Source organism: Sorex araneus, chromosome 9 (genome assembly GCF_027595985.1).
Source record: "Sorex araneus isolate mSorAra2 chromosome 9, mSorAra2.pri, whole genome shotgun sequence".
Taxonomy (NCBI): Eukaryota; Metazoa; Chordata; class Mammalia; order Eulipotyphla; family Soricidae; genus Sorex; species Sorex araneus.
The window spans coordinates 35,682,070-35,706,882 of NC_073310.1; the positions used below are offsets into that span (position 1 = coordinate 35,682,070).

A 24,813-nucleotide genomic window follows, 5' to 3' on the forward strand; every position below is an offset into this window, starting at 1 on the left:
ACCTAAGCTCCCTGTGGCAAGGCAGAAAGGACAAAGCAACATTATCCTACATCTCCCCCTTTTCTTTTTACAAAAATTCACAATTTGAAATAGAAAGAGGAACAATTCCAATTACAAAACAGTCTCCCCTTTCGTCCACCAATGTCCCTAGGTTCCCTCCCACCCTTAACCTGTCACCTTGGCAGATGTATAACAAGTTTATTTATATTGCTTGCTCCAACAAAACTTAAAGGAATAGCAAAAGAAATTATCAGAAAATAAATCAATAGACGTCAATTTGTGATTATTTATTGCTATTGCTATATGAATTTCACCTATGTAAATAAAAAATTCAAATAATTTTAAATCAATATAGTGGAATGCCTATTCTAATTTATTTTAAAAGTTTTCAACTCTGGCTTCTAAAATATATTACATTAAAATTTATGTTGTACTTGGATCTTGGGCTGGAGCAATAGCACAGCGGTTGGGCATTTGCCTTTCATGCGGCGGACCCAAGTTCAACACCTCCGCCCCGTCGGAGAGCCCGGCAAGCTACCGAGAGTATCGAGCCCGCATGGCAGAGCCTGGCAAACCCGTGTGTATTGGATATGCCAAAAACAGTAACTATAAGTCTCTCAATGAGAGACATTACTGGTGCCCGCTTGAGCAACGGGATGACAGTGACAGTGACTTGGATCTTATTGTGGTATATGTCTCCCCTGCCATACATTAAATTTTATTTTTTAATTATGTCCTAATTTATTTTGTAGTGTAAATAAAATCGGTCAAGTCTGAAAACATTAAAACTTAATAAGAATGAAGATAATTTTTAAAAGTTAAATGGGAAAATATTAATATAACTATAAAAGTAAAAAGTGTCTTATCCTAAAAAGAGAATATTGATTTTATACTAGGAAATATAATATTGTATTGCTTAAGTGTGTATATTGAGTAGTTTGAAAAAAAAGCTATGGATTCAAAAACAACTGATCAGTCAGAGAGCATTCCAATATAAATGCTATGCTAATCTATTATTGGAAACGTATAAAATATCTGAGCAAGCCAGAAATAAACATACATTTCTTAACCTAAAGAGAGCACTCATAACACCATAAACAATGAGTTCCATACTCGATGCCATGTGTTGGGAAGTTTTTCCTGTCCTTTAAAGAAGCTACTTTAACATTTCTGGCTAGAGTGATTTCAATGCTGTGAATTCACTAAGGCTTTTGCCTGTCATGAAGCTCTATATAGTTCTTTAATATATTTGATGATCTAGCTGGATAGAGTGTTCATTTTGTTGAGTTTTTATAGTACATCCATTCATCCTCTTGTCTCTTAGCATCTCAGGTAGACCTGCTACAGATCTTCTGGGATTTAAGTTTCTTTTTGATCATACTGTTTTAAATATTCGGTCTCTATCTCTGGATTTTGTCATTTTGAGTAAAGCGTGTCTTAGAGTTTTCCTAGTTGTGTGTATTTTTGCCAAGGCCTTTCAGGCCTCTTGGGTCTTGGTATCTGTATTCTCAACTCTGGGGAATTCTTATCTATGAGTTCTATAGTTATTGTTTCTTCATCACATTTGCCTTCCTGTTCTTCAGGGACTCTGATGAGTCTTAAATTTTTCCTCTTGAACTCATTTCCTTTCAGACTCTTTCCCTTCTTTCTTTTGTTTTTTCAGCAGTTTCACTCATCTTGTCTTGAAGATACTTTGATCTTTTGGTCACTGTATCACTGTCATCCCGTTGTTCGTCGATGTACTTGAGCGGTCACCTGTAATGTCTCTATTCCTCCCAACCCTGAGATTTTTAACAACCTCTCCTTACTCATCATTCCCAATGATTGGAGGCTCTTTCAGGGTTAGGGGATTGAGACCTATCGTTACTGTTTTTGGCATATCGAATACACCACGGGTAGCTTGCCAGGCTCTACCCAGGTGGGCAGAGGTTATATGTGTGTGTGTATATATATATCACTGTATCACTGTATCACTGTCATCCCATTGCTCATCAATTTGCTTGAGCAGGCACCAGTAACGTCTTCATTGTGAGACTTGTTATTACTGTTTTTGGCATATTGAATACACCAAGGGTAGCTTGTCAGGCTCTGCCTGGGCAGGCAGAGATATATGTGTGTATCTATCTATCTATCTATCTATCTATCTATCTATCTATCTATCTATCTATCTATCATCTATTACTCGCTATGATTTGTTGCCTACTGTCTGAACTTCATCAAAATGACAAAATAGAAAAATAGGAAAACAAATTAGCTTAAAGACAAAGTATGTAGAGTCCAGAGGGCTGGAGCACGTGTTCTGCACGTATGAGTCCTGGGTTAGGTCACTGGCCTGGCACAGTCTCAGAAGCACTCTCAGATAGGTTCTAAGCACAAAACAAAACCAACAAGAGTGAGAATGATAAATATTAATAAGTGATAAAGATTACATTCTATTTTACTGCCACCACAACAAAACTAAGGCAAAATTGTACTTACAGAATTTGTGTGATTATTAATTAACATAGGGAAAAAAAATTCCCTGTAGTGGTAGCAACAATTCTAAATTGCTAAAGGGATCACAGAAAAATAAGAAATGAAAATGTCTAAGATTTGAATGAAAATGAGTTTTGAATTTTGAAAATGATCTTTTGGTCAGTTGCTGTTACTTTGCTGGTCAGATGTTCTCTTAAGCTTTTTTAGATAACCTACCACGGTCTTAATTTCTAGTTTTCTCATTTCAGCAGGTGTACATTCTTATGCTTTGCTGATTACCTGGGCTGTTGTTTCTTTATGCTTATTAAATAATCTCACATTGGTGCCACTAAAATTATTGTGTGAGGATTTACTTAGCTAATTGATGTTTGTGCCCTACCATTAGTTTTTCACTCATTAAACTCAGTGAGTTTCTATGTGTTTCCCCATTGGTTTTATAGTATTCCTTTTATGTTGGGGCTATTTATAGTTAGACCCCTGGAAGATGCTGAAGGTGTTGCTCTGTTCTTTCTCTGCCAGTCGCCTCCAAATGACAGGAATCATAACTGTAAGCTACGTGTAGTTTGTGTGTAGATCTGTCATGTATCTGTACACGTGACTGCATGCTTCCATAGCTATCATGTGGGCCTACAAATATGGTAGAGGTTAGGTATGGAAGCTGCTGGGACCTAGTCAGAAGGTAGGGGTTCTTTCACCTATTCCAATTAGGGCCAGTGGTCTCAACTGAAATTGATCTCACCTGGAAGGGTGGACCATCAAGTACAGGATAAGATGCTTTCTTTAGTGCTAGTTCACCTAGTGCTATGGAAAGGCCTAGGCGGTAAAGTAACCTGACTCTGATATGGGTTGAATATGAGAAATTTGTCCCTTCAAAAGAATTGCTAAAAATTGTATTTGTAATAAGGTTGTTGAAGATGTGATTAGTTTAAATAAGATGCATACATATATATGTATATATATGTATATATATATATATATTCAACATGACTATTTGTCCTATAAGAATAGAATAGGGATATGTAGTGAGACTAAGCCAAAAACAACAGAGATTATAACAGTGCTGAAGATTAAGGCTAGAAAGAGGCAAAGAAAGATTCATCCCTACCACGTTTCAAATGAAGAAGAACCTATCAACAACTTAATTTCGAACTTCCAGCCTCTATCATTGAGATCCTGTTTAAATCATTTTAGGTGACTTAAACCAGTTCTTAGTGTTTTGCTACAGTATCCAGTAAACTGGTGCAGGCTTCAGAAACTCATGCTGCTTTTCATCCACTTAGGTCTCTGCAGATTTGGGTCTTTCTCTTATTTATGTAGAAGTTACCCACTGTGAATATTCAGATTCTGCTATTTCCAACTGTTTCTCTTGAGGTAGGGTGTAGGGGACAGACTGTAACTATCCCTTGCATGTGATTACTCCAGAATTGCTGGAACTGAGAACATGTTCCCTCACTTCTGGAATAAATAACTTTCTCCATCCTGGTAAAAATATGCCTGAATTCTCCTCAGAAATTCTCTTCACACATCTTTCTTCATCTTACCTCTCTTTGTCTTTCTTCCACAGAAGCACAGATACATGTAGTTTATAATTCCCTGAGTTATAGACTAACATTTTAGTGTAAATCACTCTTCTTCCATTTCTTGATATAGCTCTTAATGTATCCTTATGCAGATGATACTATCTTTTTCTCATAATGAAGATTCCTACAATTAAGTGGTCTACCAGAATACATTCTCTTATTAATATTGAATTTCATAGACAGAGTATCATGATTAATTAAATATATGCCTACAGGTGTATTTTTAAAGAAATGGTCCTTTTGCATAAATTTAAATGACCCTGTATTCAATAGAATATCAGCAATTTTTAAGAAGACATAAATGTGTTATCCTGATGATTATTGATGATTGTGCTTAGCATGCATGGAAGAGTTGCTTAAATTCAAATCTTATAATGTGTTTTTTGGGGGGTTCTAGACTATTGTTAGACCATTTTAAGTTGCATTTCTGTAAAAGTCTTAAATAACTATTGCTTATATTAAGAACTATCATAAAGAAAATCCAGGAAGAAACCAAATTGAAAATAAACAACGAAAAGAACAGCAAAGATAAAAAAAAAGAAGCAGAAGCAGAATCATTGTCATCACTGTCCTCCCGTTGCTCGTTGATTTGCTTGAGCTGGCACCAGTAACGTCTCCATTGTGAGACTTGTTGTTACTGTTTTGGGCATATCAAATATGCCACAGGTAGCTTGTCAGGCTCTGCTTCTCGGACAAGATCCTCTCGGTAGCTTGCCTAGCCAAGAGGGGTGGAGGAATCAAACCCGGATTTGAAATGCCCTACCTGCTCTGCTATTGCTCCAGCCCCACCAGTTCAAATTCTAAAGTACTAAAATTCTTTTAAAAAATCCTGATAATATGTACTTTCTAAAAGAATAAATAGATGGCACCCAAAGAATAACAAGTAAAAATTATACATAGAAAATATATTAATTTTATTTCCTTTTTTCTCCTAATCGAGAGAGCTACATGAATATACATGACAATCATTTCATTGATTTCAAAATTGTATGAAAGTTTTTTTGTTTTAAGTGGTATACCTAACTCACTATTCAGATGGTGAATGATGGAATTGGGATTTGAATCAAATCTGAATTGAGAAGTCATTAAAAAGAATCTCTTCTGCATATGTGAAGGGAAAAGGCATGTATGTGCATCTGTATCTACTAGGTGGAGAGAAAGTAACCCCTTAAGGGCTTTTCTGCACAAAATAATATAACTTCTAAATACCAATTGTTTCCAATGAGTATTCTGCTGAAAGATGACTGATTGCAAGTTCTGGGCCTTTACCCGAGGCTGACTGGGATATCCTTGAACCCCCAGGAGCTGAAGTGACCTACATGAACATGACCGCCTACAACAAGGGCAGGCTGCAGTCCTCCTTCTGGATTGTGGACAAACAGCACATTTATATCGGCAGTGCCAGTTTGGACTGGCAATCCCTGGGACAGGTAATCTATCCAGAATATACACATTCAGTGTTCTGTCAGAATAAAAACTGTCACTTCCATAAGACACTCAGTCACCTCTATTCTGAATGAGGGGAATAACCCTACAACATTTATTATTTTTAATTATGCAGCTTGAATAGGCTTACCTTCATTTAATTTGAAGTGACAAGACTTCCCTTATTGGATTCATCTTATAGGATTCTATAATTAAGTTGTAATTTTATTTATGTCACATAACCTGTGGTATAGAGGAAAATAAATAAGTATAGAATAAGTATATGGTAATATATTTTTCTTATGTATTTTTATTTGGAACACCATGTTTTACTCTTAATGACAGGATTAATATAACATTCTAATACAATGGTCTAGCTTCATTACCCTCCACTAGAGTACAGTCCAGCCTCCAGCACTGTTATGATACCCTCCTAATTTCCCCACTCTCTTTTTGATAAACTCAATTCTATAAACAAATTATCAGAAAATATTGTCTTTGACCATTTGTTATTCCCATAAGGATAGTATGTTTTAGGACAACTGTGTGTTATTTCTTTAATGAATCTGAAGAGATGCTCTCTTTCTCTTTGCAAACAACTGACTTCAACTATTTTTATTGGTCTTTTTTATTTTATGTATCTATTGGTACTATAAATCTACAGAGAAGTGAGTACAAATTTATTTCTTCTTCCCATTGGTCAAGTGATGGCAGGAATTTCTTGATCACTGGGGACACTGCAGAATCATTCAATAGTACATGCCAACAGAATTACATACACTTCACTGCAGCTGAACTCTTTTACTATTAAGATCACTAAAATTTCCAAGTGATTTTTACTGTACTTTTGTGGAAAAGCAAACACTGACATGCAGATAAACACAAAGGCCACAGCTTGTAGAGAAAGATAACATATGTGGATAGAAAACATACATAAGATAAATCAGAGAGGTGATCATCATATATAAAATATTAGCTTCACAATTAACTAATTTTCTCCCACAAAATTTTCATTTTTCTCTTTTCAATTGCCTCACACTCTATTGAGTTTTTCTTTTTATGGCTGGGTCAGTGTTCAGTCACATAGGTCAAACTTAACACTTTCAACCCAATTATTTCCTTCCCTAAAGAATTTGGATAACAGAGACTAGCACACATCCAAAAGAACAAAAGCAACCGCTGTTGGAGAGGATGTGGGGAGAAAGGGACCCTTCTACACTGCTGGTGGGAATGCCGACTGGTTCAGCCCTTCTGGAAAACAATATGGACGACTCTCAAAAAATTAGAGGTTGAGCTCCCATTTGACCCAGCAATACCACTGCTGGGAATATATCCCAGAGAGGCAAAAAAGTATAATCGAAACAACATCTGCACATGTATGTTCATCGCAGCACTATTTACAATAGCCAGAATCTGGAAAAAACCCGAATGCCCTAGAACGGATGACTGGCTGAGGAAACTTTGGTACATCTATACAATGGAATACTATGCAGCTGTCAGAAAATAGGAGGTCACGAATTTTGTATTTAAGTGGATGGGCATGAAAAGTTTCATGCTGAGTGAAATGAGTCAGAAAGAGAGAGACAGACATAGAAAGATTGCACTCATCTAGGGTATATAGAATAACAGAGTGGGAGACTAACACCCAAGAATTGTAGAAATAAGTACTAGGAGGTTGACTCCATGGCTTGGAGGCTGGCCTCACATTCTGGGGAAAGGGCAACTCAGAGAAGGGATCACCAACTATAATGTAGTCGAAGGCCATATGGGGGAAGGGAGTTGCGGGCTGAATGAGGGCTAGAGACTGAGCACAGTGGCCACTCAACACCTTTATTGCAAACCACAACAGCTAATTAGAGAGAGAGAACAGAAGGGAATGCCCTGCCACAGTGGCAGGGTGGGGTGGGGGGAGATGGGATCGGGGAGGGTGGGAGGGATGCTGGGTTTACTGGTGGTGGAGAATGGGCACTGGTGAAGGGATGGGTTCCCGAACTTTGTATGAGGGAAACATAAGCACAAAAGTGTATAAATCTGTAAATGTGCCCTCAGGGTGATTCACGAATTAAAAATAAATAAATTAATCAAAATAAAAAAAAATAAAATAAAATATAAAAAAGAAAAAAGAATTTGGATAGCGTAGAACCAACTATAACTTATTTAAGGTGCTTTAATTTTTAAGTTATATATTTAAATAAATAGATAACTTTATTATTCTCAAAGTTCTGAGAATAATCTTTATTTTTTTCTAGTAAGATAATCTCCTATCTCAACAAAGAAGGGGGTCACTAGAAACAATTCTAAGATTAATTTTGAGATGACACCACTGTCGAACACAAACAGTAAATTCTTTAGCTTACACTCATTCACATTATTTACTGATAAAAAAAAAAATGATCTAGAGAAAAGTGCCTGCCATAGAGGCAGGTAGGGGATAGGGGGCTGGGGGAGGGAACCTGGGGACTGGTGCTGAGAAATGTACACTGATGGAGGGATTGGTGTTAAAATACTGTATGACTGAAATCCAATCATGAAAACAACTTTGTAAGAGTCTGTCTCACAGGGATTCAATAAAAAGTCTAGAAAAATAAAAATAAAGATGATCTAGAACAACGCAGTAGTGTTAACAGTACTACTAAACATATATTAAATGCCAAGTATAGTTTTGAATTTAAGTGAATTATTTTGTTTAAACATCACAATCATCCTGGGGCTGGAGAGATAGTGTAGCAGGAAGAGCGATGCATGTGACCAACGTGGGTTGAATCCCAGCACCTCATATGATTCCCCCAAGTGATGCCAAGAGTGATCCCTGAGCAAAGAGCCAGATTAATCTGTGAGTACTAATGAATATGACCCCCTCAAAAAAAGGGCCCCCAAACCTTTCAATTATCCCATTAGATTAATTTTATTTTCTCCATTTTAAGTAAAAGTAGAACAGAGCCCAGAATTTCGTTTTAATATCATATTTTAAGCCATTCTCTCTAATATCAATTCCTCTAAAAAATATAAATTTTAATTCTATCTCATTTCTGATGGTCTGTGAAAAATAATTGTTTACAGCAACTTTGACTTTTTTCCAAAATAAGAAGTACTAAGAATAATATCAAAAATACCATTAGCATAGTGTTTAGAAAAAAATATCATCTAATTATGTAAATATCTGAATTTGTAGATTTTATACTAACAATGAACTAACCAATACAAATGTTTTCTCAATGGCTTAACATGATGTTTCTTAAGAATAGAATATCCACCAAATATTCACATAGAAGCAATCTAGCTTTAATAAGAGGACAAGTAAAGGCAATGGCCAGCTAGTTATGTAAACTGTGGACGAGCGTAACTGAGTTGGCTTGATAAAGGGTGAGAAGACTTTACTAACCTTTGGATATTGGTGGGAATATTTAAGCTTTAAGAGATTTCAAGTCATATTTCATTGACTTTATCAACTTTTTGTGGAAATCTGAATTTTTCTGGTGGTTGTAAATTTAAAAACAAGTTAAATGCCCAAAGAATTTTACTCATGGATTTGAGAGAGATGAATGGAAGAAAGAGACTTTTGGGTCATCTTTTCCCACATAACATACTGCTTATGTGCAAGGTAGTGCTAATATCTTTGTAAATACTTATTCATTTATCATGACAACTTAAGGGTAGAGATTACCTTTACTCTCCAAATGGAGATAATATTGTAAAAATTAAAATACTTAATATGCAAAATAGGATGCTCCATATTAAAGCAAATTTTAGAAAAATAGCATCCTGTTGCTGCTTTTCCTCTCCTACAAAATGATAAAGTACTTTCTAATTTGCTTGGAAAATACTACGATTTTCCTAGTATTTAGGTTGATGGTGATTATTGAAAATAGGTGCTATTTCTTTAATTAATTCCTGGCAATTATAGGCAGGAATTTAGGCAAATTTCTGAACTGACACAAAGTTGAACTTTTCTTATCTATCCACTGGCAAGAAAAATTCTTTAGAAACTAAGAAAACAGTCTCATTTTCTTAACAATGTTTTCTATTTTCCTATTGGAGGAGACTATAGTCTTTGATGGTAGTAGAAAGAAGATACAGCAGGATTTAAAAATTCTTATATGTAAGCATTGAACATTCCATTAAACCCCCCACATCTACATGTCAATTACTAACTTTCTAAAGACTTCTCTTTCATTAGCACACATCCCTTATCCTTATACTCTCCATCCTTAACACAAATACCACCTCCTACCTAATTTATTCCTTCCTCATAGTTGTTGAGATTTGAGATCACTCTATGACAATTATTTTTTTTATTTTAATGGGTGTTTGACTACATTTTTGGGTCTATCTTGGTGTTAAATAAAACACTGCATAACAAGACCTATTTATTAGAACCAATATTAATTTCGGCCAATTTGTGTGAAAGGCTAATGATTACATAAAGTACTACCAAAGTAAGAAATTTATTTCTTACATTTATGGTAATTAGAAGAATTAGTAAAAATGACAGTAATAGTAACAAGTATATTCACTTATTTCATGTGCATCTCAGGAAATTATTTAGTTTTTAAAGATTTTTATAGATTTTATTTTCATAAAGTAGTTCACAGTAGTTCTTTACAGATAATATTCAAACCCCCACCCATCCAGTGAGCATCTTCCCACCACAACAAGAAGAAAGTGTGTGAAGATTGTTGTATTTCATTCTGGGTCCATTTAAGCCCATATAAACAAGAATACAGCAAGTATGTTAAAACCAAACACACGTGTGCTACTTTAGGTATATCAGTGGGCTAGAGTATAAAGAGGTCTCAGGGCCACAAATGTGGACACAGGCTCCAGGAAACACTGCATCACTCTCCTCCTGGAGCTTTATTTTATAGTTTCTGAATCTTGGCCATTAATGAGATTACGTGGCGCCAGGAGCAATTTGTTGGCATGGCTGCCAAGCTACTGGAAAACTGGGGATCTGGGTGGAGGAGGCCCACTCCTGATCCAAACAGGCTTGGAGATCTCAGCCACGGGTACCATATACCTGGATTGTTCTGTTGGTTTCTTCATGGTTGAGGCTTGTCCAAGTGTGGGGAGAGTGGCCTTGAGCATGGCTGTCGCTGGGTTCTGGAGGTTTTTGGCTGCTGGGGCTCTGCTTGGAGCAGGGAGGGAAACTTAACTTACCCCCTTCAAGGTGCTCCCGTAAAGACAGCCAGCATTCAGTCAATTAAAGAGTATAAAGTAATTTCATAATACTTTCTTGAAAATATTACTATTATAATTTATTTTTACAAAGAAACTGACTCAAATAAGACGTAAATAAACTTATCCAAGATTACCATCCAGAAAGCTGCAATTTAGCAAAAAGCAATCTTGTTCCAAACCTTTCATTTCTATTTCATTGTTAATAATTTTTTAATATAAGTTAAATTTATGAAAAAACATTTTTTTCTTAAATTTCTTGAGATGGGAAGCGATGCATTTCCTCATTCTTGCTTTCTTTTTTTTTTTAGAAAATGAACACTGATGACAATACAGTTCATCAAGAAAAGTTGCACATTTTCATATGGTTCTGGTAGCAAGTCTGTGATATTTTGAATATCACATAGAATAGTACCTACTCTTCTCATTGAATTCTGCAAACTTAGCCTCTCATTCTGTTTTCTCTTAATTTTATTTTATTTTTATAAACTAGTTTGCAATATTTGATTGCATTTAATATTCAAACACCAGCCCCACTACCGTTACACCTCCCCACCATGATATTTCAGGAGTTTCCATCCTGAACCCCAATCCCTGCCCCAAAGCAGAACCAAAATAGTTTATTTTGTATTGTTTGTTATGAAAAACCACTGAAAATGATCCAAAAAAGTTTCCTTAAAGGAAAGTGTGTGAAGTTTGTTGAATTTCACCATTAAGCCCTTTTTCTATAAGAGATTACTAATATGTTAAGGGTTGAGCCTTATGTGCATATTTATATCTATAGATAGATATATCTGTAAAAATATATTTCCCTCTAAGATTTGTTGCCTTTTATTTTAAACCCCATCAAATGTGGTGTGCTACTCTTGGAATATGAATGGTGTGAGGTATGAGGACTCCAGCAGTTACAAATGTGGCCGTGCAGTTCTGGAGGTTTTTAGCTGCCAGAGCTGGGTCCCTTAGGGTGGGTAAGGGCCTCACCCTCCACCCTCTGGGTTGCTCTGAATGAGAGAGCCTTGCACAGGATCCAGTGGCATGGCTATGATGAGTTGTTGGTTTTTTTTTTTTCTTTTTGGGTCACACCCAGCGACGCTTAGGGGTCACTCCTGGCTCTACACTCAGGAATTACCCCTGGCCGTGCTCAGGGGACCATATGGGATGCTGGGAATCGAACCCAGGTCGGCCACGTGCAAGGCAAACGCCCTACCCGCTGTGCTATTGCTCCAGCCCTGATGAGTTGGTTTATGCTCTCTTCCGAGAGAATTTTTAATTCGATGGATCATGGCCATTGATGAGATTATCTGGAACCAACCAAACATGGCTTGTGGGTGTGACTGTCAAGTTTCCGGAAACAGGGGGCAGATGGAGGAAGGTCACCCATTCCTGCTTCCCTTGAACCTGAAGTTTTCAGTCACAAGTTTCTGCAAATTCCACCTGGGTGAGGCTCAGCCTGAGCATGTGAAGAGCACTGTGAGCATGGTGGTGTTTGAGTTCTAGAAGTTTTCAGCTGCCGGGACTGGGTCCTTGGGGTGGGGAGGGGAACTCACCCACCCCTCTCTGGGTTGTCCTGAACGAAACAGCCTAGCACAGGGTCTGGCAGCATGGATATGGTGAATTTGTTTCTGTTTTAAAGACTAACAAGTCTTTATGTATAAGCTTTTGTATTCTTTATCTCCAGCAGTTCAGGGTACCTCCCCTGAATGCTGGCCCGAGGGAATTCTGTGAAAAGAAAGAGAATGTCACCACAGGCTATTCTACATGGGGGTCTGAATCTTTTAATCTCAAGATATGCTAAAAACATTATGGATAAAAACAGAATATACAGTCCTAACAAAGCAAACAAAAAGCTAATTAGTACACAAACTGGGAAATAAAAGGAACAGCAGTCTCAAAACTGCAGGGCTCTGGAGGTGGGATGCTGATATAAGAGAAGCCAAAAAGAAAATGGTAAAAACAGTATTCTTAGAAAAGTTAATTTATTTTATGAATTTTAACACACCCTCTTAAATGAAGGACTAGCCTGGAATTCAAGGTGCTGATGAATAGTTTCATTTATCACAAGAATCTCTCAACTTTGAAAAAGAGAGGATTTAAAATAGTATTTTAAGTTAATAGTGAGAGAGATAGCCTGAGTGATAAAATAACTTGCCTAGCAAGTGCAAGGCCCTTAGTTTGATCTATGGCACCTCAGCTAAAGTCCTGATGGCTCGTGACCACAGACTGAGTACTGAAATGTCAAGCCTGCATCACCAGGTCAAGCCTCACCAGGAGTCATCCCATGTGCCCTGAGCAGCACTAGGTAAAGCCCTTATGAAAAGGATGATAACAATGTTTTTACATATAGGGTAGGCCTGGTTAATTTTGTTTGTTTGTTGGCAATACCCAGCAGTGCCTGAGGAATTCTCCCAGCTCTTTGCTCAGGGATACTTCTGATGGTGCTCAAAGAAAACACTACGCCAGGGATCCCCTTTAAGTTATCTCCCCAGCCCATGGCAGGCCTATTTAAACTATGCTAATGTTTAAACCTAATGTTCAAACTAGTTCAACTTTACTATTATAAAAAACATCTTAAAACAGGCTAACTCTTGGGATACACAAAATAAAGTGATCGTCTACAGAACTGTGTCTAGTGATAAATCCTGTAGCAATGTTTTCTTAGTAACAAAATAACTGGACAATTAGCAAACAAGACCTAGGCTTCTGTGGAAAAATAACATAGTTATTGCTTATTATTTATATTTATAAAATTACCCAATTATGGCAAAATGTTTGAAAGAGGGAAATAACTTTAAATCATCTGCAAAAAGTATCGATTTATAATTCAATGAGAGAAACAAAATATGTAAACACTCTTTTTTTGTGTGTGTAAATACTCTTTAAAGTGTTATATTTACCCATCATGTTGACCAAGCAGAATAAGCAATATAATTTTTGAACCCAGTAGAAAATGGAAAAATGGAACCTCTAGCTAAAAATTTATGAAGAAATTTAAGATGGTGATAACAGATAATGAAGCCAAAGATCTGCCTGTCTTTTTTAGTGTGGTACCTAGAGAGACTTCACAGGTTCCATGAAGTTGGCCCTAGTACTAAATGAACTGGGTCAACACTAAGTTCTTTAAAACCTGCAAAAAGGAAAATTCTTGTGAACTAGTAAAGGCCATGGTAAGAAGATATGATTTGAATTATACCTTAAATGATAAATGAGTCCTGATTGTGGGGAAAACGATGGGTGTGCTGTGCTAGAAGTGCTGTAAGTATAGTTTTGCTTAGAGAAACTTGGAAAGTTGTCTCATAATACAAATAGGAAAGACAAAGTTGAGTTACAAATGATGGTGGGAAACTAATTGGGCACCTGTAATAAAAAAAAAAAGTGTACTCAACCCCTTTCTCACACCATGATCAAAAGTCAACTCAAAAATGCATTGAAGTCCGGGGGCTGGAGCGATAGCACAGCAGGTAGGGTGTTTGCCTTGCACGAGGCCGACCGGGGTTCTAATCTCAGCATCCCATATGGTCCCCTGAGCACTGCCAGGAGTAATAATTCCTGAGTACAGAACCAGAAATAACACCTGTGCATCGCTGGGTGTGACCCAAAAAGCATAAAAAAAATGCATTAAAGTCCTTCATATCAGACCTGAGTCTATAAAACATATTGAGAAAAACAAAGGCAGTGCACAGAGAACTGTATCAGTGGGACTGAAGACAGAATACTAGCTGTCAACAAGGAAGAAATTGCAAATGCAAAGGGAAGTTAACAAATGGAAGAAATGGGAAGTAAACAAATGGTATTCCTATAATTTGGAATACCAGAAGGGAAGGAAAAATAGAAAGGAGAAGAATGACTAATGGAAGAAATAATGACTGAGAACTTCCATGGTCTTTGAAGAGAGGTTTCCGTATTCATTGAAGAGCCTCAAAAAGTACCAAACAGAATAGATAAGAACAAAATAACACCAAGACAAATTGCAATTAAAGTGGTAATTTTTTTTTAAAAAAGACAGACTATTAAATCAGCAAGAAAGAAGAAAAGTAGGAAATAACACAAGAATTGTAACAGACCTGTCTGACATACACCATAGGAAAGAGTAGAATGACACTCAAAGTAGCACTGTCGTCCCTTTGTTCATCGATTTGCTAGAGCGGGCACCAGTAATGTCTTCATTTCGAGACTTGTTACTATTTTTGGCATATTGAATACCCCACAGGGAGCTTGCCAGGCTCTGCCGTGCAGGTGGGATGCTCTAGGTAGCTTGCTTGGCTCTCCAAAATGGACGGAGTAATCAAACCAGGGTAGGTCACGTGCAAGGCAAACACCCTACCTGCTGTGCTATCGCTCCAGCCCAAAGTACTGAATAAAGAAATATCTTGAGTGAGGCACAAGAACCTTTTCAGACAAACAAGAGCTTGCAGCATTTTAGACAATTAAACCAGTTCTTCAAGAATTACTGAAAAGCCACCTCTAAAAGCAAATAGACTTACAAAAACAACCCAATTCCAGACACCCATACCCCCCAACCCCCAACACATTACTGTCCTTCCATTACTGTCCAACACATGACCTTCCATTACTGTCCTTTAAATTTTTTACTTCATATATGTACTATTTTTATAATAATACATAATTTATAATAATACAAAATAATTTTATAATAATACCAGTACTATTGACATATTTTCAGTGCTACATACACCATGCCCACCATCAGAGTACCAAAATTCCGCCATCATTGTCCCAAGATCCCTTCCCTAATTCCCCTCTTCTCAGTGCTCTGACATCACAGTTCCAGTGAATTTAATGAGGCAGGGTTTTGAAGACTCGTTGGACATGCCAATAGGTAGAAGGAGGTCACAACAGATCCAATTATCCCATTCAATGCTAACACTGATCTAATGTTTTTCTTTGAATTTACGTTTCTAAATACATATTTTAGCTCCCAAGGAAGTAACATATTAGTAAGGTAGATAACTAGATAGCAGAATTAAAATGAACCAAAAAGACAATTCAACAGCAAAGAGTAATTAATATTCTTTAGGCAACATGTAATGAATGGAAAGGGTATTAATTCCCCTAGCATCGACTTAGAAGATTACCTGACTGCTGAAAAGGTCATTTTTGTTTATGCATTCTAAAGTGTACAAAGGGAGAAAAAGTCCTTATTTCTTACAAAAAGAAATGTTCTGCTTATTTTCCATAATTTTTAAAAATTGTATCTTATTAAAGTATCATGATTTTAAAAAACTATTCATGATTGAGTATTACACATATAATGTTCCAGCACTGATCCCACCACCAGTATCAGATTATTTCCACCAATTCCCAGATTGCCTCCCAAACCCCATCACCCCCAGTCTGCCATCTTGACAGACACCTTTTTAAGATTGGCTATTAAAGTTTGAGTCTCATGATTTCAGTATTGTTGACTCTGTGGTTTGGGTATATAGTTCTATGATTCCTTCACATCGCCTTTATAACTTAATCCCCTGACCTAGCCCCCATAGCTTCTCATCTATTTCCTTTCTCCCTCCCCTCCACTCTTCCTTTCCTTCTTCTCCCTTTATTCTGGGGCCAAGGTTGATCTGGGTGCTCCCCTTAGAAACACTGCATTTCTTCTTTCAGTTATTCTAAATACCACATACAAATGACATCATGTTATGTTTATCCATATTCTGTCTTCATTGAACATAGATTTGGCTTATACTAGTATGGGTATACACTTCTAAAAGAATTTGGATGAGCTGTGACCATTATCATTTTGGGCCACAGTAGTGTGTGGTTCAAACCACACACATCACTCTCTCTCCCCAAAGAACTAAAATTGCTTTCCCCCCACTATCTCTTATGGTTATAGGATTCTGGCCTAGTGTTTCACTGTTTTGACTGTTTTTTTTTTTTTTCATCATCCTGAGCTTCAGTTTTCTTATCTCTAAATTGAACTAGCAATTCTAACCTGAAAAATACCATAAATAAGATATTCTTTGGAGGAGGGGTACCTAACAATACTCAGGGCTTACTCCTGATTCTGTGCTCAGGGATTATGCAAGGCAAGCACCTTATATGCTGAACTTTCTTTCCTGTCCCCAAATGAGATTTTCAAACGTCCCTACTATTGTACTCCAGTGTGAGTAATCTACAGTCACACTATCTATAGTTATTCAAGTTGATATCGAGAAATTTTCTTCCTTCACTGATGTTAACTAGATTTATAGATCAAGTGAATACCAGATACTATAGTATTTATTTATTGTCTTTGGCAAAAGATTTCATTACTCTTTCCACATGTATCTACAGGCTGGAGTGATAACACTCCAATTCCTCTGTCCCTCTCCAAGAGCCCGGCAAGCTATCGAGAATATCCCACCCACACAGGCAAGCTACCTGTGGCATATTCGATATGCCAAAAACAGTAAAAACAAGTCTCACAATGGAGATGTTACTGGTGCCCGCTCCAGCAAATCCATGAACAACAGGACAACAGTGCTACAGTGCAGTGCTACATGTATCTACAAACATGTAGCATTAACAATGTGGTGATAAGTGAGGCAGGAAGCAATCCTCAAAGGGAATGATCTAGGGGGCTTCATGAAGAGATATCTCTAAATTTATCATGGGGTTTTATTTTATATTCTGTGCCGCTCAAAGTCATCATCAATGATTATGCTTAGAAGGCAAATGAAGAAATGAATAAGTGGCCACAAACCTAGGAGCCAGGGCTAAAACCATAGTTTTCAGAAACAAAACTAAAAGACAGCAAATTAACCAGACCAATGTTAGAAGTATAGTGAAAAATGAAAACTGCCCAAATGAGAAAACGCAAGACCTATTTACTCAGAACTTGTTAGAGCACGAGATTCAGTCACTATCATTAGTCTCTTTGACAGAAACTCAAAATTAGGCAAGGATTGGCAAACATTTATGGTCAAAAAAAAGGAAGAAGAAGTCTTGGGGGCTGGCAGAAGTGGGGCATATTTTGTGAATAGTTATGGGTAATATTAGGCTTTCTGTGGTTCTGTCTCAGTTGGAAGTGGAACAAATAAGGGAAACTGGCAGTTATTAATCAGTCATATGGGCCATGATACAAGGATCATTTAACCTTCTGGCTTGGTTGCTACAAGTTGTGGGGTCAGTTTAGTTTTTGTTCTAGTAACTGCCTATCTGTATAATTATTCTCAGGGATGAGAGAATCTGATTCTTCACCCTCCCACCCCCAACGTCTTCATTATCTTTTAGAATCCCAAATAGGTTTTGGGAGCCTGTTTTGAAAACTAGACTAGGGGATCACTTGACCATGGTTTTAATTTACTACATAAATATATAAATACATACCTCTTTTGTATGTATTATGTATCATACCTGGTACATAATACATAATTTTAAAAGTTCCATCTAATAAATGAATAATAAGCTATTGCTTATTAGATAATATAAGTCTTAAAAACATATCATATAACAACTGGGATCAAAGATTGGAAATCATAGTAGAAGGATTTGTGTCAATACAATCAACAGTAGTCTGATCATAAAGATTTGTCCTCAAAGAAAAGATAATCTAAAAGCTTTCCATGATGGTTAAACCATGCTGGTAAATTTTTTGATTCTTTGTCACAGACAGGGATTGCATGATAACCTCTCTAGGATTCAGTGAAGAGAATTTTATGTCTTAAAAACTTTTTTGCTGATATATGTGTTTCTGTTACTGTCGGGTTTTTTGACTATATGTTTAAAGACATGGGAATAAGGGGCAAGGTTTAATATAGCTTTAGTTTCTTCACTAGAGCTTGTGCATGGTGAATTCAGTACTCAGAATCTAATATCATAATTACATTTCACGTATATAATGTAAAGGTGGGAGGAATAATAGTACATCTTCTTCAACTTGACATAGGAAACCTAATGCAAATCTATGCACACCCAAGATCCTGGCCACATTCACTCTTCTTTTATTCATTCATTTTTAATGAAAAAATTTTAATTGAGTCCCCATGAGGTACTTAGTTTCAAAGCTGTTCATGATCAGGTTCAGTCATACAATGATCAAACACTCGTCTCTCCACCATTATCCCCCCGCCTGCTTCTTTGATTCTGTGGCAGGCTCTCTCTCTCTTTCTCTCTCTCTTTCTCTCTCTCTCTCTTTCTCTCTCTCTCACTCTCTCCCTCATTCTCTCTCTCTCTCCCCTTTTCTCTCTTGACCATTATAGCAAGTGTTGAAAGGTAGTTGAAAATGATCACTCTGCATGGGAACTGTGTGCTGAAAGTAGGTAAGGGAACAAACATGATAATCTCTCAGTATCTATGTCACATTAACTCATTATGTTGTTTGATAATGAAAGAACAATGACCTCTCCTCAAAACTAGTCCATATCAACTTAAAACACTTTTTTTTTTACTTTTCCCTCATGATTGTTGAGAATATGCTATCTTACGAAAATAAAACATTGCATGTAGAAAAGTACTACTTTGGGGCTGGAGAGATGGCTAAATGGACTGAGACCATGTTTTGTGTAAGAGAGGTCCTGGTTCAAACCCTGACACAGTGTAGTTCCCCGAGAACAGAGCTGGAAATAATTCCTGAGCACCCCAGATATTGTCCTCCAGTCAAAAAAAAAAAAAGCCATATTAGATGATGGAGTTTTGTTTGTATTTCAATATTGAAGTAAACTAGTTTTTAGATTTTGCTCCACAAATGCATATAAATTTTGTTTCCTTCAACAAAAGTTTACTTAAAGTGCTTTACTCACTATTTTGTGTGTGTGGGGGGGAGATATTATTAAATTGTAGCTTTTTTTTTTTGCTTTTTGGTCACACCCAGCAATACTCAGGGGTTACTCCTGGCTCTACACTCAGGAATTATTCCTGGCTGTGCTTAAGGGACCATATGGGATGCCAGGGATCGAACCCGGGTTGAGCGCACGCAAGGCAAACGCCCTACCCGCTGTGCTATTGCTCCAGCTCCAAATTGTAGCTTTTTAAAAAACAAATTCATGCCTTTAAATATTCCCTAGTATGTTTCATTGTTTTCTATGATTCTTACTAAAAAAGATTAAGAATTTTCTGTAATTAAAGAAGATGTTTCAATGGATTAACTTGAGGGCAGGACCTAGAAAGTGCATTTCTTTCAACAGGTTCATTATACATCAACATAGATTCACTTAGATGAATTCTATTGCCTTCTTTTTCTTGCTTCAGGAAGCTAATATTTTAATTAGAAAAATTAAAATGTATCTTGGTACAATGACTTCTAAAAATGCTACTTAGAGTGGGCATTTATATACCCATTAAGTCATTCTGCATAGTTCAAGTGATACAATTGAAGCATGTATTATAATTAGCTGTCACTTCAGTCCTTTGTTGTTTAAATCACCAAAATGTAACTGTCATATTTTTAAAAAAATTTTCAGAAGCTTAGTTTTCTTAGCAAACTGTATGTAGAAATTAGCTCTACGTCATCACACAGATATAACATGACCTTCTTAATCCCCACCCACAAACTACTAAATTACTCCTATGCTGCTTTAGTTAAGGTTTAATGTTTTATATTTGGACCTTGAGAATTTCCTAAAAATGTTCCTCCACTTCAGAAAAGCCTACAGTGATTGATATGTTTGTTGTAGAAGTAATGCTCTAAATTTTACTTTTAGAAGACTGTAGGAGAAGCTGCATTATAATAAGCATTATTTTGATAAATGAACATATATAGAAATATTAATAGGTTCATATTTTTCAGTAAAAGCCTTTATACTCTTTATAAATTTTAATAGGTTTATATTTCTCAATAAGAATCCTTATACTTTTTTAGAAATTTCCCGTGAACATTGATTCATTTTATCCTACCAGAAATTCTGTGAAATATATAGGACTGTCATTAGAAGCTTTCCTGATTTGAAAGCTAAGGAAACTGTCCTCAAGCTTTGAAGATTGTTCTAGATTGTTCATCAGTTAATTATTAGAATTTGCAATGAGACTCAGACTTATGCTTTGGCAATACTTGTTTGTCTGTGTCACACTTTTTTCATAATAATTAGTGAATCAGGGCTGGAGCTATAGTACAATGGGAGAGAGCGCTTGCCTTGCATGAAACCCACCTGGATTCAAATGCAGGCACTACAGATGGTTCCTTGAGCCCCGCCAGGAGTGATCCTTGAGCACAGAGTCAGGGATCAACCCTGAGCACTTCCAACTGTGACCCCTGAAGAAAGATAATAATAATAATTACTAAATCAGGACCAGAGCAATAGTCCAGTGGGTAGGTACTTGCCTGGCACACAGCCACCTGGGTTCGATCCCCCTCACTCCACGTGGTCCCCAAGTGCTGCCAGAAGTATATTCACTGAATACAGCTGGGTGATATCCCCCAAATTAAGCAAACAAATCTCTTAATCAGAGACCCAACAATATAGAACATGCACTATTTATAGTAATATCCCAAAGTTCTAGGAACTAGTTCTCTGAGAACTTTCCCTAATGAGAATACAGCTAAAACACCAAAAACATGTCTAATGATTTTGCACAGCCCAAGCTTCCTAAATTCATAGTTTTTTACTTAGTGGAGCATCCCTTCCTATGGCTTTATTCAAGATATCTTTATTCTATTTATTCTAATTCTCATCACAGGTCTAATAAATTCTCAAGCTATGAACCAGTAAGATGTCACAAGTCAGAGAGCAGTGACTGGATAAGAAAGAGCTGTCTGCTGGGTAAAATAGACCCTATTAACAAAACTCAATGGATTCTAAAATTCTAATATGCATGAACCAATCAGTATAAATCAGCCTCTTTTACCTCACCAATTCAGGGGCCTCCTGAACTTCTGGGTGACAAGTATCCTTTCAGAGAAAAGAAAACAATATTGCTAAACTGCTTTCCATTTAGGACACAGGAAGTCCTTAAACTATGAAAAATCCATTTGCAAAAAATAGCTAAATCTATTTGCAAAATCCATTTACAAAATAACTGAACATTCAGTCTACATTTAAAGCTGTAAATTCCCTAAAAGTTATGGGCAATTTTGATCTCTAAAAAACCGTTACCCGGGGCTGGAGCAATAGCACGGTGGTAAGGGCATTTGCCTTGTACACGGCCAACCCGAGATTGATTCCCAGCATCTCATATGGTACCTGAGCACTGCCAGGGGTGATTCCTGAGTACAGAGCCAGGAGTAGCCCCTGTGTATCACTGGGTGTGACCCAAAAAGAAAAAAAAAAGCATTACCCAATACAAATACACTGCATGTCATGAATGAACCTTATATTAGTTATTAGAACATAAAAGTGTAAAGCAGATCAGTTTTGTGTCATTAATGACACACATTTTGTAATGTGTCATGCTCTAAATATTTCAACATTTAAATATGTCATCAATATAAATACTCAAGAGGGCAAATTTTACTCTGAAAAGCTAGTTTTATATCAAGTCAGAAAATAAGTTTCAAGTATAAGACTTAGTCACTGTGATATTACAAGATGCAGATGTCAGATTGATGACAGTGTGATATAAAGTTTTAGGATTTTGAAAGCTGCAAAAGTCTTCTATTTTATTCAATACATGACACTGATATAAGCTGCTTATTTTAACTTTCAACTTTACAGATTATACTCTGCCTACTGAGAAAATTATTTCCCTGTTATTTTCTAAAGTCAAATACTTATCATCTTTACCTATAAAGAGCTTTCATCAGGAAACATCTCAAATATCTTTTGTCTGATACCTATTTTTCATTAGTACAGTTATTTACTCATTAAGATTTATTTATCATTTACTTTATTCCAACTTTATTAAAAGTGCTAGAAGTAGTCCAAAAAGGTTTTTTTATAGTGCTAAGTGGTATAGTAGCTGAACCCCTTTCCTTAAGGAACTTACATCATATACACGTATACAAATCAAATAAACAAATGCTTATATTATTATGACACACATGTAATTGCCTCTGACTAGGGGAGAAGTGAGGAGTGGTCTTAAATAGTTCCTTACATGAGTAGGTACCTCAGTTGAATTTGAAAGATGTATAAAGAGGACCTAATGGGAATATGAAGAGAAAGGTTTTCCTTTGCACAGAGGTTAGGGAACACATGAATTCTTCAAAGAAAAGCTGTCCCCTGTGTAGTTCTTAGAGACAATGAGGCCTTGAGTTGAGGGAGGAGACAGATGTCTTGGAGGTCTCGAGTATCATGTAAAGAAGCATGGTTTGCAAAAATGCCTTGAAGAATTTAGGTGGAAAAGCCATAGCTATAGATAAATAAACTGGACTAGCAAAGGGTTATTATTTAGGAAACTTTTGCAGAAATGGGGCAAAACAGGCTCTCAGGAAGGTAAGTTCCTGAAGTAAGTACATAGCAGTGAGGGATTTATTGGTGGTGGTGTGGGGCTCCTTCCTGGGCCTGGTTAGCTACCCCTCCTCACAAGGTCATGACTTTAGGTTTATATCTTACTTCATATTCCTCATCGTCACCTGTCACCTGAAAGAAAACCAAGGTTGAGTTATGAAGCCCTGACTCAGACCAGCCCATTTACCCCATCCTGTCAAGGGGTAATATCATCATAACATCATCACCTATCTTGAAGAAATCCCCCAAAAAACATAGGTGCACATATGTGAGCATGTTTGTACATATTCACAAAAGAGTTTGGAAGACATACATCAAAATCTTCATAATAATCATTTTAGGAGAGGAAGAAAAAATAGACAGTCTTCCTTAATCTACCTCTTCCACACTATATCCAGGAAATATCCACACTGTTTGAGAGCATTCTTCTATAAGTGTAGCAGACACATACAGATGATAAGACTATATTCATCACAATGAGTCATACTCTTGGCTCTGATTCTGCAGTTAGAGCAGAATTCTTCAGGCTTTTTTACAACAGGGACAGAGACCGGCATCTGTTCTGCATACCAAGATCAGCAGATATAACAAGGTGGTGGATCAATGGTTCTTAATCAGATTTTGTGGGAATTCTTCTGATGATTTCATCATGTATAAACACAATTTTTTAAAGATTTACTCATCAATAAAGTTTACATTTAATTTGCCTTATAGCTATGGTTTTTATTTGTTGCGGGTCAAATTGACTTTAATTGACTGCCCTGTACCTAGGGAATGTTTTTGCTTCTTGCTAGTTCCCTCCTAAAACCAAACATAAAGTAAGAGTAACTAAAATAACTTTTTCCATTGCATTATTAGTCTCTACATGGTCTACTTGTAGACCTAGTCTGGCTTGTGTTTAATTTACATATATTTATCTCCTCCACAGAAGACAAATTTCATTCCCTCTCCTTTCTTCATTTCTTTTAATATTTTTTAAACACCATGGCTTACAAAATTATTCCTAACACAGGTATGATGGGCTTTCAATGTCCCAACAACAATCCTACCACAGCAGTGACCTTCCCTCCACCACCATTATCCCCATTTTCCCATCCATTCCACAAATCTGTCCTTTTAGCAGGCATAAAATAATTTACTTTATATTTCTTGTTACAACTAAATGACTAGTTATCAAAAATACTTTGGTAAAAGAAAATTTGTGAAAAGTGTTCTATCTCGCCACAGGGTCATGTAAGTCCTTTTTTCTTGATGTTTGACTAAACTGTTGCCAGCTGAGCTTTCTGTGTTATTGTTTTATTTGTTGAGTGTAGTCGGCTTCTATGTTACTTTCCCATCTAATTTGGTGTGCTCGTCCTAGAATGTCAGTGTTGTGGAATTATGTGGCCCCATAGTTCAGAACTTCATTATTTCTAGACCTGACCACGAGTTGACAAGGATGTGGCTATGGGAAGTGGATGTGACTGCCAGGGCTTCAAAAAGTACAGGGGAGGTGGAGGGAAGGACACCACTCCAACTCAGAGAAAACCCGAGTTTTCAGCCCCAAGCCCAGTGTATACATGGAATTTTCAGTTTGGTGCACAGAATACTCATGACAAAGTGGAATTGGTCATTGGTGTAGCAACACTGTGGGGTGTGGGTGTGGCTGCCCAGGCTTTAGCAGGATACACACCCACCTCACAAGTGTGCCGAAGTTTTCAGCCAGGACCAGTATATATATGTGACTGTTCGGCTTATATCTCCTTACAGATTTAGTTGTGATTCTGAAGAGTAGGGCTGGAATTTCTATGCATCTTTGAGTTACCTGTATTCACTCTTATCCTTGATCTTACTTATGT

At 36.8% G+C, this 24,813-nt stretch overlaps 1 protein-coding gene across 1 annotated transcript in view; it reads left to right on the plus strand.

The window, feature by feature from the left end:
• Positions 1-24,813, plus strand: part of PLD5 (phospholipase D family member 5) — a 393,721-nt gene that overhangs the window by 268,351 nt on the left and 100,557 nt on the right. Inside the window, exon 5 of the mRNA XM_004619013.3 lies at positions 5,358-5,485. Within this exon, the coding sequence (XP_004619070.1) occupies positions 5,358-5,485 (128 nt within the window). The remainder of the gene's footprint in view (positions 1-5,357; positions 5,486-24,813) is intronic.